This window comes from Ochotona princeps, chromosome 22 (assembly GCF_030435755.1).
Source record: "Ochotona princeps isolate mOchPri1 chromosome 22, mOchPri1.hap1, whole genome shotgun sequence".
NCBI lineage: Eukaryota > Metazoa > Chordata > Mammalia > Lagomorpha > Ochotonidae > Ochotona > Ochotona princeps.
Window position 1 is genome coordinate 21,064,793 of NC_080853.1, and position 15,846 is coordinate 21,080,638.

Here is a 15,846-nt window from a genome sequence, read left to right on the forward strand (position 1 = left end):
CATTCAGAGAAAATATTGGCAAACCACACATCTGACAAAGCTGCTGTTCTCCAGAATATATAAACGCAAGGGTCCCCAGGCATCCCCAGGCCTCACTTTGGAAAACCCTGAACTAGCATTATGACTGGTTCACACGTGTGCTCAAGGAGTTCCAATAGGTGGGGGCAGGAACAGGAGCTGGTTCACTCCCTTGTATAGAGCCTGTGACAAAGCTGATACCCAATAAATATTTGATGGCCTACTGGAATATTCATGAGAATGACTTGTTTGCAGAGACACAGGGAGTGCCCATTTGGTTGACAGCATGTTGCTTTGGACATCTAGTTCTGAGTCAGAATAAAGGTCAGCATGTTCTGCTTTGGCTTGGTCCCACAGAACAAACATTGTTCTGAGGAGGCAAAAGGCTCTTGAGGGCATGAAACTTGGGATGTAATGATCGAGTGGCCTTTTCAGAAAGGACTTCCTGTGTCACAGCTTCCCACAAGCCTTGACCTTGAAGCAGTCACACACTCTTCAGGCCCAGCATGGACCTGGGCTTAATGGGTTATGCAGAGAAATCATAAAACAGTTTCTCCTGATTTACAGTTTTCACCATATCCCTAACACCCTCAAGTCTGTCTCCAACACACCTGCCTGTAGCCAGCCTTAGTCTGCTTGGTCCACAGCTACTGTAGGGAGAGGAAAAGGATTTCAGGCTACCAGTTCAGATTACACATGCCTTCTGAACTCTCAGAGTAGACATCGGAGCCCCATTCCGCATGAGAAAAAGCAAATGCTGACTTAAACTGCCAGTGAAAACACATGTGTTGGTATCGTCCACATGTCAGACAGGGAGCCAGACTAAGGGAATGTTCCAGAATGCTCACACCCAGCTGCTGCCTCAGAGCTCTAGACTGCAGGGGAAAAACTGAACCCGGAGGTGGCAATCCTTTGAGGGAATGAGCAGCCCAGGAAAGCAGCAGCAGCAGCTCTCCTAGGATCGGGGTAAGGGGCCGCATTTGACTTAGTCCTTGAGAGGAAGGCAGGGATGTTGTCAGGTAGATGGAGGACTGCCCACTGAAAGGCGCTGTATAAGGGAGGGTGGAGGGGTCAGCAAGCTCAACGCAGACCTGAAACAGCAAGGACCACAAGAAAATAAAAGTTTCTTCTCTTCTGTAACTGGAGCTGTCCTATGTATTCTTTGGTTCCCATGGTGACCCTGAGATGTTAGGAATCCCAAGTCCTTCTTTTTTTCTTTTTTTTTTTAAAGATTTATTCATCTTATTACAGCCAGATATACACAGAGGAGGAGAGACAGAGAGGAAGATCCTCCGTCCGATGATTCACTCCCCAAGTGAGCCGCAACAGGCCGGTGCGCTGATCCGAAGCTGGGAACCTGGAACCTCCTCCGGGTCTCCCACGTGGGTGCAGGGTCCCAATGCATTGGGCCGTCCTCCTCTGCTTTCCCAGGCCACAAGCAGGGAGCTGGATGGGAAGTGGAGCTGCCGGGATTAGAACCAGCGGCCATATGGGATCAAGGCGAGGACCTTAGCCACTAGGCCACGCTCCAAGTCCTTCTTTACCTGAGCTATCTGTGTCTGTTTGCATGATCCCAAACCACCACCTCAGGATTCCAGCCAGTGCAAGAGAGGAGTGGGGGAAGAGTAGGCATGCTGTTTCCTTCGAAGGATGCAATTCACCAATGTGCACACTTCACCAATGTGCATGCCCCATAAGTGGAGATACAAGTGCAAGGGAGCCTCCAGAAACGCAACTCAAGCAAGTGTCTGTTGTTCTAGTAGTACTTGAAAGTCAGCTAGAAGTTCCACCTGCCCACGAACAAGAGAGGAGAAAGTAAGGGAGTTAAGCAGTAAAGGTGGGCTAGGACACCAGAGTCAGAGGCGCCATGGATACCAAAGCTGCAGCAGACTTTGTTCTGTAGTCAGTGGCTCTCAAATTTGATTGTGCTTCAGTTTTACCTGATTTGCTGTGAGAGGGAACTTGTAAAGAAACCCCAGGCTACTGGGTCTCACCCTAGAGGGTCTGATCCCCTAGGTGTTTGAAGAGTCCCCAGATACACATTTCTAACTGGTCTCCCAGTGCTGTTAGCTCAGGAACTCTGAGAAATATTCAGCCCCAAAGTTCTGAAGAGTCAGGAGGCATCTGCACTTCTGAAAGCCACCGCTAGCGTGTGAAAGAGAACGGGCTGTACTGAAGCTTCCCCTGGCACTTACACTTCACACCCTCTCAGTCCTCCCTGTTCCTGAGAAATTGCATGCCAGGAAAGCAAAGAAGACAAAGAGGCTGCCAGGCCAGCCTCTTGAGGGATGGGCCCTCAGGTCCCTCCCTACTTCCTGGCAGGGCTGATGGCACCAGGCTGTCTGGACCTGTCATTTTTATTTTTTTATTTTTAAAAAGTCACCAGTTGAGATGTAGAGATACAGGAGAGCGCGTGCGTGCACGTGCACACACACACACACACGCAGACACACTTTGCATAACTTTGTTGATTCCTCAATGCCCACCATGGCCAACAGCTGTGAACCCAATCCACATCTTCTACGCGGATGGTAAGGATCCAGGCACTTGAGTCTTCACCTTGTGCCTCACAGAGTGCGCCTTAGCAGGAAGCTGGAATTGGCAAAGAGCCAGAATTTAAAACCAGGTCCAGTAACATGAGACAGAGAGCTCCAAACTGCATCTTAACAGGCCAAACACCTACCCACATTCTCACTGTTTGCTTTGTGTGCACCCTGGAAAGTAGGGTGCTGCCCCTGCACCCAAATTTCTCTATCAATACCGTGAGGGCCATTTACGTCCCTAAGGTGTCAAAAACTGTCAAATGACACAGATTAAAAAGTCAGACGATGTCTTGTGGTGGTGGCACTCAAGTACTCACAAGGCTAAGACCTGCAGATTAAATTGTCATGATCTCTAGAAGGCAATGTATCGATCAAACCAACACTTAACATGCCTCCACTTATTCGCCTGCTAGTTCCATGTCCAGGAATTGAGCCCACTCATAAACTCAGGTTTAGGAACAGAAGATAACCTTATCCCATGACCATCATTTGTTTTGCAAGAAATGAGAAATAACTTCAATGGTATGTATAGAGACCATGTAAATAATCATGGCACATCCAAAAATGTTAATAATGCACAGTTCTGAAAGATATTAAGTTAGATCTATATAAGCCCATTTAGGATAATTTCTGATATACATATATATAATTTATGCATTCATATATTTTAAAGGAAAATTTCACAGGCAATAAAATCTGTGGGGTTTGAATAAACAAAAATTAAACAAATCAAAAATAATTTGAGAACAAATAACCCCCCAACTCACAACAGATTCTGAGACCTCACATCAACAACATGATCCATCAACATTTATAAAAGAATGAAAATAAAGGGTCGGGATCATTTAATTAGTTAATTGGCTGCAAACTCTCTTGCAATTAACAAAGGCTCAGCTGCTGTAATTAACTGGATATTGGTTTGGTGTGTTAGGTTCAGTACAAGAGCCTAATAGAAGTCAGTGGCCTGCTATCTTTTCTAAGACTTATCTTTATTTACTTGTAAGGTAGTGTGTGTGTGAGTGTGTGAAGGGGAAAAGAGGGAGGGGGAGGGAGAGAGAAAAAGAGAGAGAGAGAGAGAGATTAGACTAGCGTTGAGCCAGGCTGGGGCTGATGCTAGGAGCCCAGAACTCCGTCTAGGTCTGCCATGTGAGTAGCTAGAGATGAGATATTTGGATCACCTGCCACTGCCTTCCAAGCACATTAGCTGGATTAGAAATACAGCAACTGGGACTCAAACTGGCACTCCAGTTTGGGATATTGGTTTTACAAACAAAAGGCTTAATCCACCACACCACAATACTGCTCCCCCTTACAAGATTATCTATCCATCTATCTGCATACAGCAGTCATTGTTGTGACATGTGACCGTTTGGCAAATACATACGTACATGCGCATACACAAATGTACACTGGTACGCATACAGGCAGGGCATGTCTATAAAAATTAGAGAAACAGTTTACCTTTCAGGACAAGGACTGGAACAGAGGCCCAGGCTGTGGAGGAAACTAGCTTCTTGCTATAACCATGTGCTTACTTGTTTGTTTACACTGTTGAGTGTGAGTTACTTACTCACATACACAAACACCCCAGCAGGGCTGGCTGCTCTGCCTACTTTCTCTCATGAAATCTTCAGAATAATCTAGCAGGTAACTACTTTTGGTAACCCAGTACAAGCACGGGGAGTTATTTGGACAGGTAGAGGCAGACAGGATAATGCAAGCAACCCTGATGTGAAGAGCTGCCAATCGCTGTGTTGTAAACACTCCTGCCAAGTCTTATTTTACAGTGCCAGCATGCAGTCAGGGAGCAGAGCTGGAGAGAAATTGCACTGTCAGGCCTTAGTCGGAGCTGGGGACCTCACACTCCAGGCAGATGCCCTTGATTTTTCCCGTCATGCCTGAAAGAGTTGCTTTTCAAGAAGAAACTCAATGTAGGCAAATGCTTTAGGACATAGGAGCAGCTTCTGGGGCCTTTCTAGATAGATCCTGAATTTATTATAGTATTGAACAGCCTGCCTTGTTTTGCCGTGATTTTGAAACACAGAAATTAAAATTAAGTATCAAGGCTTTATATTTGCAAATTGCTTTGTTATTTTCTTTATGAAATACCGCATAGACCTATACAACCATAAGGCAATAAAAGAATACTAAATTAATCACCATTAGCATTCTGTCAAGATAGCTCTACATTTGTAGGGTAAGCCAGCAATTTAAATTAGGATGGTAGTTTAGAAGCGTTCTTGGAGTTTTCCCGGAAGAAGGGAAAGGGGCAGGGAAATCAAACAGAATTTGATTTTTTAAAAAAAGATTTACTTATTTATCTGATAGAGAGAGGTCTTCCATCTGCTGATTCACTCTACAAGTGGCAGTAATGCCAGGGCTGGGTCAGGCTGAAGCCAGGAGCCAGGAGCCAGGAGCTTCTTCCGAGTCTGCAATGTGGGTACACAGGTCCAAGGACTTGTGCCATCGTTTGCTGCATTCCCAGGTGCATTCGCAGGGAGCTGGACCCCAAGAGAAGCTGCTGGGACTTGAACTGGCACTGTTATGGGTTGCTGGCACTGCAGCAGCTTCACTCACTGGGCCACAAGGCCAGCCCCAACACAGAAATTCTTAAGGCTGTAGATAAAATAATTCAGGGTCTACATTTAGTATCTAACCTCTTATTTTAGAAAGACATTTTGAAACTTATTTAGAAATACTGAGGTTTTCTTTTTCCTCTCTCCCAGTTCAGAAACAATTTTCTTCTATCTTCTCTTGAATATCCATGAGCTCAGGATTCTGTTTTCACAGGAGAAGCTTTCTGTGTCATCAGCACACTTTCTAGGTCACATCATTTTCTCTCCCACCTAAACTGTGACCCAGCACTTTTTAAGTCCTTATAGCTTGCTGTCATTGAACTGTTTTATCCTCGAAGTCCCCGTGCATTTAATGTTAGGGCAGACTGTTTTCTATCCCTCCACTAAGTCTGCACGCACAACGTAACAATCTCACAGTTCACTCACACAAAGCTGTTGGCCGTCCTATTTGTGAAAACCGCAAGGAGCCCTAGGGTAGACCCCAGGTAGGGACCTCACTTTTATAGCAAGCATTATTTGCGTTCCTTTTTTTTTTTTCAAATTTTAAAATATTTACTTATTGTCATCACTTGCTGCCTCCAAGATCTGCATTGGCAGGAAAGCTACAGCCAGGAACCAGAGCTGAGAACTGAACCCAGGCACTTCCATATGGGATGCAGGTGTCTTTTCTTTTCTTAAGACTTATATTCTTTATTATTGAAAGGCAGTTACAAAAAGAGAAAGGCAGAGGGTGAGAGAGGAAGAGAAAGAGATCTTTCACTTTCTGGTTCAGTCCCCAAATGGCTGCAATGGATAGGGCTGAGCCAGGCCACAGATAGGAGCCAGGAGTTACATCTAGGTGATCCACGAGGGCTGCAGAGGCCCAAACACTTGGGCCATCTTCTGCTGCTTTTCCCAGGAGCTGAAACAGAAGTGGAGCACCGAGGCCATGAATCAGGACCCATATGGGATGCTGGTGTCACAGGCAGCAGCTTTATTCTCTATGCAATAACACTAGTCGTGTGTGTATGTGTGTATTTACACATTTATTTTATTTGAAATACAGAGTGAGACAGAGAGAAACAGAAATTCTCTTTCCAAGTCTTCCACTATGGGTAACAAGGGGTAAATACTTGGGCCATCTTGTGTGCTGCTTTCCAGGCACATTAGCAGGAGCTGGAGTGGAAGCAGAGCAGTGGGACTCAAGCCAGAGCTTTGGTATGAGTTGCCAGAATGACAAGTAACAGTTTCATCTGCTGCCCACAATGCCAGTCCCTAACCTCATTTATTAAGCATGGCAAATATGCCTACACAAATCTGTGTGGTTGGCACTACCCCCACTTGACAAGTAAGTTGAAACAGGCGAGGTGACCTAGCCAAGGTGCCCAACAAGTGGTAGAGCTGAAGCCCAACTCATAAGTCCAGTGGCCAGCATGGTAGCATAGTGGGTAAGCCCACTGTCTACAGTGCTTGGCATGTCAGATGGCACTGGTTCAATTCCTGGCTGTTCCACCTGGCCGTTCCAATCCAGCTCCCTGTTAATGCCCCTGGGAGGGCAGCAGAAGATGGCCCTAGTGCTTGGGCTCCTGCCACTCATGTGAGAGACCCATACGGAGGTTCTGGCTCCTGCTTTCAGCTTGATTCAGTCCCACCAATTGCAACCATTTGGTGAAGTGAACCAAAAGATGAAAAATCTCTTTCTGCCACTTCTCCCCCTCATCCACTCTGGATGTGTTTGTCTTTCAAATAAATAAATCTAAAAAACAAGCAAAAAACACTTTCTCTGTTCAAGCTGATCCCCTCCAGTAGTTGCTTCTTTGCAATCATCTTATGAAAAATGGGAGAGTCATTTGTAGTCGAGTCAAGCCTAGCATGATCCCACAGAGATGTGACTTCTGATTGGAACCGTTGTCACTGCTGATGCTCGTTGCTATCAAGATGGTTCTGTCTAAGCTGGGCTCTTGGGTTGTGCTCTTCCAAACACTTTCCTGGGTTAGATCTCTCTGATCATTCACTTTCTAGTTGTGTGACATTGCTGCCTCACCTCTCTGTATCCTCAGAGAAACCTGTTTGAAACATACAGATAACATCAGCAGCTCACCAGGCTAAGGACTTGGTCATTTGGTACATGTGAGAAGCGTGTGATACGGCACCTGGAAGGGACTCCAGGAATGTAAATGCTGATTACTTTGTGCTACAGCAAGCACACTCACTCATCCCGGCATCCTCATCTCGTACACAGGGCCTCACATCTGGTATTGGAAATGTTTGTTGAGCCCACGCTCATTGCTATGGAGAAAGACAGCAAGAGTGTAATACTTGGGGCCCAACATAGGCCCTGGTGCCCAACAGCACAAACAGGATGGCTCTCAAGTGCTGACAGCTGTGGTTTGAACCTCACTTCTCCCTGGCAACTAAAACCTAAAGCAAAACCAGAGTCATGGAGCTGCAGAAGGCTACAGTCTGGAAATTTCTTTCTTTGCATCCTCACCAGATCCTGGGTTCCTCTATCACAGTAAATGTGTTTGTTCATCTCAGTCTCCAAATCGGTCGACCGGAGCAGCTTACTCACGGAGCAACTAAGTAATGAGGAACATTCTACCTTATAATGTATCACAGGTTGGGCCTCTCTCATCTAAAAACCCAAAATGCTCCCGAATCCTAAACTGTTTTAAGAGCCAACACAACGACACAAATAGAAAATTCCACAACAGTTCTCATGGCATGGGCCCCAATTAAAACACACACATACTGACAGTATTGTGCAAAATTACCTTCAGGGTAAGTGTTAAGACAGGAAACATAAACCAATTTCATGCCTTTACTTGGGTCCTATCCCCAAGATATCTCATTATGTATAGGCACACAACCCCAAGTTTTGAAAAACATTCTAAATCTGAAACACTTCTGGGCCCAAGCATTTTGAATAAGAAATATTCAACCTGTATGTGCATGTTTTTAACTGAATCTTGTTGGTTTTTTTTTATGCCCACAAAAAAAAAAATTTTTTAAATCAATACTGGGTCCGGCGCAATTGTGTAGTGGTTAAAGTCCTCGCTTTGAATGGGAGCGAGCCAGGAACCCATATGGGTGCCGGTTCTAATCCCAGTGGCCCTGCTTCCCATCCAGCTCCCTGCCTGTGGCCTAGGAAAGCAGCTGAGGACATCCCAAAGCTTTTTTTTTTTTTAAGATTTATTCATCTTATTACAGCCAGATATACACAGAGGAGGAGAGACAGAGAGGAAAATCTTCCATCCGATGATTCACTCCCCAAGTGAGCCACAACTGGCCGGTGCGCGCTGATCCGAAGCCGGGAACCAGGAACCTCTTCCGGGTCTCCCATGCGGGTGCAGTGTCCCAATGTACTGGGCTGTCCTCAACTGCTTTCCCAGGCCACAAGCAGGGAGCTGGATGGGAAGTGGAGCTGCCGGGATTAGAACCGGCGCCCATATGGGATCCCGGGGCGTTCAAGGCGAGGACTTTAGCCGCTAGGCCACGCCGCCGGGCCCATCCCAAAGCTTTGATGTTCTGCACCTGCATGGGAGACCCGAAAGAAGCTCCTGGCTCCTGGCTTCGTATTGGCTCAGCTCCTGCCATTGCGGCTGCTTGGAGAGTGAATCATTGGATGGAAGATCTTCCTGTCTCTCCTCCTCTCTATATATCTGCCTTTCCAGTAAAAATAAATAAATCTTTTTTTAAAAAATGAATACCCACACAGAAAGAATATGACTCATACAAAATGGTGGCAGACATGGAAGACTTGCCCAGAGAGACTCCTTGGCATCCAGACGCTTAGTTATCCAAGTGTTTCCTTTATGCACGCATAGCCTGACATGGAAACACAAAGGCTACACTGCAGCACGGCTTGGGATCATGAGCTCTGGGCTTGGAAGGGCCTGGCTTTGAACCCAAGTTCCATCACTTTTGAATGGTACGGACTTGAGAAAATCACATGAACTCTCTGCATCTCACTTTTCACAGAAAAAGGAAAACAAACTAGGAATAAAATGTACTTACTGGAATTTGACAGTACATGTCAGCACTAAGAAACACCCCAACACAGAGCTCTAATTCTGAGGATCAACAATTATGATCTGCATTTTACAACATATGAGGTCATACTATAGACCCTCATTTGTATTTGCCTTTTCCCCCCATACAACAAAACACTGAGAATATTTATCAGCTGGCCGTACACACAGAGCAATTCCCAGTTGCTGATGACTTGCTCGTACCCAGACGCTCTCCTGCTGTTGGCACTTGAGTGTTTCTAGTATTTCATCATTACAAATGGTCACAATAAAAATCCTAGTTCCCCATACATTTTTCCCTACTTGGGAAAATATTTCTAGAAATGGAATTGTTGGATCAAACTATATGAATTTTTAAGTATATTAATAAGCAATGAGCTTTCAAATTGCCTTCCTAAAAGGTTGTTTTACTCTGCATTTTGATCAATGAGTGTACTTGGTCGCCTTATGGTTGTGTTTCAACCAGACTCTCCAATCATTTATTCTGAGTAGTTACAGAATGAAGGACCATGCCCTGCTGGTTGTGCCTTGTAGTCCTTTGTCTTTCTTAAAGAATCATAAACAACTCCCAAGAACTCGGCAGCAAGGGTTCAGATGCATGGCCTAACCCACAGTGCATGTGCTGCTCCTCCCCAGAAGGGAATGGAAGAAATACTGGAATTTCACAGCCTTTTCAGCTCCCAGTAGAAGGAACTTTGGAAACGAAAACCAAGATTTGGGGACAAGGTGGCTGTCTCTGCACTCATCTTTGCTTTTTTACGACTAGCACTAGAAGTCCTCTGGAAGGAGCCTCGCTAGGGGCAGCGGCGCCGCGGCATACCTGGAAGGGGAGGGCCACCTGTAGCCCCCAGGGAGGGTTTTAGGTGGCAGGAAGTGGAGGGTCCTGGCCAAAGCTGAACAGCGCCACCCAGCTGACATGCTGCTCCAGTGGTGGCTAACGCTCACGCATGCTCATTGTTTCGATTCCAATCTTAATCCAAGTAATGCAGGGATGTGGTGTTTAAGAGTTGGATGCTACAAGTTACACACTACTGCAAAGCTCATCACAAAAATCTCTGTCCCATCTCCCGTCAAATCCCAGAAGCCATAATTGATCCTCTAGTTGCTTTTTCATTCCTGATTATGGTATCACTTCTTTTAAAATTTAGCTCTTTTCCATTAACTTACAGTAATAGAAGAGAAAGATTTGATCCTCTCCTGGTCTCTGCCTTGCACGCACATACACACACTCCATGTCCAATTTTCCCAGAATAATTGCATCATCATTTTTGGTTAAATCAATGTGCTGCTTTTCAATACGATGACAATGTAACATCATTCCCAGCTGAGCGTTGCAGCTGAGGATGATTATAACGTTTTTCTTATAAATTGTTTTTGCTTTTTGGCTCTAATAACCGCCTCCTGTCTTGCTTGCTGTTTCCCACATAACTGCTCCAATTCATCTCGAATTGTTTGCCAGAACTCAAATCTTCCTCAATGCTTCCAGTTTTATGCTCACTCTGAGAGCAGTACCGTACAGGCAGTGTGATGCTCCAAGTATGGTCTACAGGGGAACCACCACCAGCATCAGCTCTATGGCCAACCTTGATAGAAACGTAAATAACCACAAGCTGGCTCAGGTTTATGGGATTAGGGGCAGGGCCCAGCAATGCTTTAAGGCCCCTCCAGGTCCTGATAAGGGGGCGCTTAAGCCTGACAGCCACAGCTACAACAGCTCAGGGTATAGATATCCAAACCTCAGACTATTAGGGGTTCAAGCGCAGGTAATCCATTCGTTTTAGAAAACCTTGGCAAGCCTCAGTCTTCTCATTTGTAAAATGGTGACACAGCAGTGTAGAGTTAATAGGGAAGGAAGGGGCTCTTCCTTTTCCCTGAAGTCAGTGCTCCTGCAACCTCTGAACTCCAGCTCCCTTAGGCAGGGGGCTCACCTGGGCTCACCTGGGCTGCTACAGTCTTCCCACAGGCTTTCCTGGAAACCTTTGCTCAGAGAAATCTGCTCCACTGAGGCACCAGTGGCCTCTAGAGTCCTTCCCCATCCCATGTATACCATCTTCTTCCTTAAGCCTCTCTACCCTGAGCTTTCTCTACTACAGTGTGAAGGAGCCCACCCCTTCACACCGAAGCCCCACCCCCAGTCTCAGCCTGCCCAGTGGAGCAGCATCCCGTGCCCTCTCCCCAGCCACCAGCCCTCCCACATTCCTCCCCTCCACCCACCTTCCCCTGCCGACCTGCCTTCCAGGCTGGCTTCCCAGATTCCTAAATGGTGAGATGAGGCTGGGAGCTGGATTGCCAGCCCCAGCCTCATTGTTCTGCCTTTTTACTCTGAGGCAGTATTCAATAAGATTTCAAAGTAGTTCATGGACAATCAAAGCCTATTTTAATGCCAAAAACTGAAATTCATGCATAATTTTTGATTATACACATTTGCTAGGACTTTTGGTTGTTAAATTTTTAAATTCTCATTTTATTTGAAAGGCAGAGAGAAAGAGAGAGAGATCTTCCAAGCACTGGTCCTCCTCACAAATGACCATGACAACCAGGGTTTTAACCAGCACGCCACACACGCCAAAGCCAGCAGCCAGGAACTCCATCCTGGTTCAGTGTAGTCACTGCCAATTTTCAGCCAGTGTCAGAGACATCCCTGGGGTCTCACTCACCAAGGGCACAAATGATGCTCTGAGCCCCACCCCTTCCTCTTCAATTCCTTAGTTCTCAGTTCCCAGCTATCAACACCCAGCCCACCAAAATGCTTCCCTTCTGAAGCCAGCATTGTGGTGCAATGAATTAAGGTCCCATATGGGGGCGGGGGAATGGGGTATTGCAATAGCTCAAAGAGTTAATCCTCTACCTCCAAATGCTTTGCTAGTAGGTGCTGGTCCGTATCCTGGCTGCTCCACTTCCCATCCAGCTCCCTACTTGTGGCCTGGGAAAGCAGTGGAGGATGGCCCAAGTCCTTGGGACCCTGCACCTATGTGGGAGACCTGGAAAAGCTCCTGGCTCCTGGCTTCACATAAGCTCAGCTCCGGCCATTGCAGCCACTTAGGGAGCACACCAGTGGATACAAGATCTTCTCTCTGTCTCTCTGTGTATTTTCCTTCCCAATAAAAATAAATAAATCTTTTTAAAAACCCCGTATGAGTGCCAGGTTCATATTCCAGCTGTTCTGCAGATGTGCTTGGGTAAGCAGCAGATGTCCCCAGTGTACCACCCACGTGGGAGACCTGCATAAAATTTGACTCCTGGCTTCAGTTTGGCCCAGTGCTGGCCACTGAGGCCATTTAGGGGAGTGAATCAGAGGATGCAAATGCATGCGCTGGCATTCTGCCTTTCAAATTAATCAACTGGGGGAAAAAAAGCTTGTCTTCTGTAACCCAGGCCTCCGGGAAGGGCCCCAAGCCTCCTGGCCACTCCTTATCTCTTCATGCTTCCTGTATCTCTCCTGTCACTGACTACTAAGCTCTAGTTACAGGCCTGGCCCTAAGGAAGAACCAGGATGCTGAGACCAGCAAGTGTCAACAGAGGTGACAGGTTGCTGTGGAAGTCCATACTACCCACCTTGGCAGAGCAAAGTGATATGACGAGTCTGCAGCCTTAACATTCATTTTCTTCATCTGTAAAAGGGGTTTAATGCTCATTTGAACTTGCCAAGATGAAGGTAAGAATTCCTCACTGAGCACTGGGCCTGCTACACAGGTCACTTTTTTTTTTTTTTTGAAAGATTTATTTATTTGAAAGGCAGAGTTACAGATGGAAGGAGAGGTGAAGAGCTGGCATTCTCTAGTTTCCTGCCCAAATGGCTGCAATGGCCAGACCAAGGTCAGGCTGAAGCCAGAGGCCCAGAATGCCAGCTGAGATTCCCACATGGACCCCAGCCTTCAGGCTATCCTTTGATGCTTTCCCAGGACCATTAGCAGGGAGCTGGATTGGAAGCGGAGCAACTAGGACTTGAATAGATGGTCATAGGCGATCCTGGATTTGCAGGCGGTGTAACTTTTATAAAAATGTTGACCTTTAAGCCATAACAATAAGTACACGCTAGTTATATAATAAGAACTAAAATAAAGAATAAAAATTGGGTCAAAACATCCATCACTTATCAAGTAGCCTGGCCTTCTAACTGCATTAATACCGCCTGTTGTCATCCTAGAACTTCCTATGCAATCTCCCTCAGAACTGAGGACACGGCTGGGAGGACAGACTTGGTCAACCCAAAGTGAGTGACAGCAGGGACAAGGCTAGGCTGGAAACAATGCCTTCAGTCCTTGGAGGCCTCTAAATAAACACACAACCATCATGGAGCAGGATTTTGTTTTGCTTCTCACTTTATAATCAAACTTAGTCACAAGGTTTATATGCAACAGAACTCCACGATCCACTCTGGGAGCTCCATTCACCATCAAGTCCATCAAAAACACAACCACTGATATTCCTTTAGTTTATTTTCATTCTATGTGAAAGGCAGAGAGACAGAGAGAAGGATTTTCCATCCTCTGGTCTACTCCCCTAAAATACCTGCACAGACCGGGCTGGGCCAGGCTGAAGTCAGGAGCCAGGAGTCTCTTCCGGGTCTCCCACGCGGGTACAGGGTCCCAAGGCTTTGGGCTGTCCTCCATTGCTTTCTCAGGCCACAAGCAGGGAGCTGGATGGGAAGTGGAGCAGCAGGGACACAAACTGGCACCCATATGGATCCTGGCAGATGCAAGACAAGGATTTAGCCACTAGGCCATCATATCAGACCCTCGAGTGGTCATTAAGCAGGTGAATAAAGTAAAACAAGGGCACTGAAGTGGGACTTTAGCTGCTAGGCCATGACGCCGGGCCTGGGTCTCCACTCCCATGACAGTCACGTTGGAGGAGCTGGGACACGTATGCTCTAAGACCCTGTGAAGACAGTGACAAGGCGGTCACCATGCCAAGGTAAGGCCTCAGGGGGACAGCCTCTTTGTCCTGCCAGCACCTGCATCTTGGGACCTTCAGGTTCCACAGCAGTGAGTTATTTCGGCCACATGAGCCACCGGATAGCTGGCGCCTTATTGCAGCAGCAAGAAAATATATTATGAACAAGTTCCACTCAGTATCTCCTAAGCCTTACAGCAAAAACCTGACAAAAGATATAGAAGGATAGAGGTAGTACCAACGAATCTTCCCTTGGCACACTTGCTGGTTGCGGGGTGGCAGGCACCACCTGATGGAATGACCGAGGTTACCTCACCAGTACTGGGACAAGCCAGTGTCATGGGCTTCCGGATGTGGGTCAAAAGAATGTGAGTTCCGAATTGAATTACCAAAAATATTTATTTATTTGAAAGGCAGAGTAAGGGAGAGAGAGAGGGGAATCTTCCACCTGCTGGTTCACTCCCCAAATGGCCCCCCAATAGCTAGGATTGGGCTGTCAGGGCCAGGAACTGCATCCAGGTTCCCAGGGGTGGGAGCTGGGAGCCACGTGGGGGGAAGGGGGTATTTACCTGACTTAGGAAGAAGTTTATAAATACACAATATGTACAGACACACCCAAGAGAGAATGGGCTCATGCAAAAAAAGCAAAATACAACACTGTCCTCCTGCTGAAAGGGATTATTTTTTTAAGGGATATGACAGCTATTTACTTTTCTTGCAATGTTTGTGTACGTTTGCTTTCACTTGTTATGCCTCTTTAAGTGATGAGGGGGACTTCAGGTGAACACTCCAGGAGCGGCCTTTTTCTCCAGCACCTTCCGGAGATGAGAACCACGCTGACCTACGAACCCGGGACCCCCTCCAGCCTGCTCCCCTCTCCAGGGGTACCTGCCCCCTTAGTGGCGTCCGATACCCACACCTGTACACTAACATACATTGCGTCCCACCCCGTGAACGAAGACATGGGTGGGGGGGAGAAAAAACGTGCCTACCTAGGGCTTCTACAGCGAGCACCTCCCGCTCGGCTCCCGTCAGCCGTCCCCGCCCCGGGAAGGAGGGCCCGGGTCGCACCGGGATTTTACTGAGGGAAGGGACAGGGCGAGGGTCGGAAGGCTGGAGGGAGGCGGTGATTAGTAGGTGGGAGTGAAGCGCCCGGCCCTGAATCCATGCAGCCGGCCAATCCCAGCTCCCAATCTGCATTTATTAGGCGCCGACGGCGTGGCTCCACTGCAGGCGAGCTCCTTCCTCAGAGCGGCAAGCGGCGGCGGCGGCTCGAGGAGCTTTGGCGCGGTTTTTTTTTTTTTTTCGGTTGCCCGAGCGTCGTGGCAGGCGATTGGGCCGCGGCTCGGCGTGCCCCGAAGCGCGGGGGTCGAGGCGGCCCCGCTCGACCTCCCCCAGCAGCCGGCTTGGCTTGGCGCGCTCTCCGGCCGGCCTTCCCGGGGGATGGGCCACCAGGAGTCTCCGCAGGCCCGCGCGCGGGAGGGAGACGCGGCTTATATAAAAAGGTTATGTAAAGGGCTCAGCTGGCGCGAACACGTGGAGAGCCACGGGGGCCCGGGAGCCTGGGCCGCTTCGGCGTGCGCGGGCCCCGGGGCGGCGGCAGGAACAGCAGCAGCAGAAGAACCCGTCGCCCTGCGCACCCGGTCCTCCGCTTCCCGCGCTGCTCGGTCCCCGAGGCAGCTCCGGTCCGGAGCGGACCATCCCGGAGCGAGGCTGCCGGGGGGAAGACGTCCCGTCCGCAAGTCGAGGGGCGCCGGCCAGGTAAGGACGGGGTGACGGAAGCGTGGCCGAGGCGGGGCGCTG

At 47.9% G+C, this 15,846-nt stretch overlaps 1 protein-coding gene and 1 long non-coding RNA gene across 2 annotated transcripts in view; one reads left to right on the plus strand and one right to left on the minus strand.

Moving 5' to 3' along the window:
* The window catches only part of LOC131482948 (uncharacterized), a 64,078-nt gene extending 48,931 nt beyond the window's left edge, over positions 1 to 15,147 (minus strand). The window contains exon 1 of the long non-coding RNA XR_009247415.1: positions 15,036 to 15,147. This is a non-coding gene — a long non-coding RNA (uncharacterized LOC131482948). The remainder of the gene's footprint in view (positions 1 to 15,035) is intronic.
* Positions 15,148 to 15,335: 188 nt separating this feature from the next.
* STK35 (serine/threonine kinase 35) overlaps positions 15,336 to 15,846 on the plus strand; it is a 34,027-nt gene continuing 33,516 nt past the window's right edge. The window contains exon 1 of the mRNA XM_058679267.1: positions 15,336 to 15,804. Within this exon, the coding sequence (XP_058535250.1) occupies positions 15,487 to 15,804 (318 nt within the window). The 5' untranslated portion in view covers positions 15,336 to 15,486. The remainder of the gene's footprint in view (positions 15,805 to 15,846) is intronic.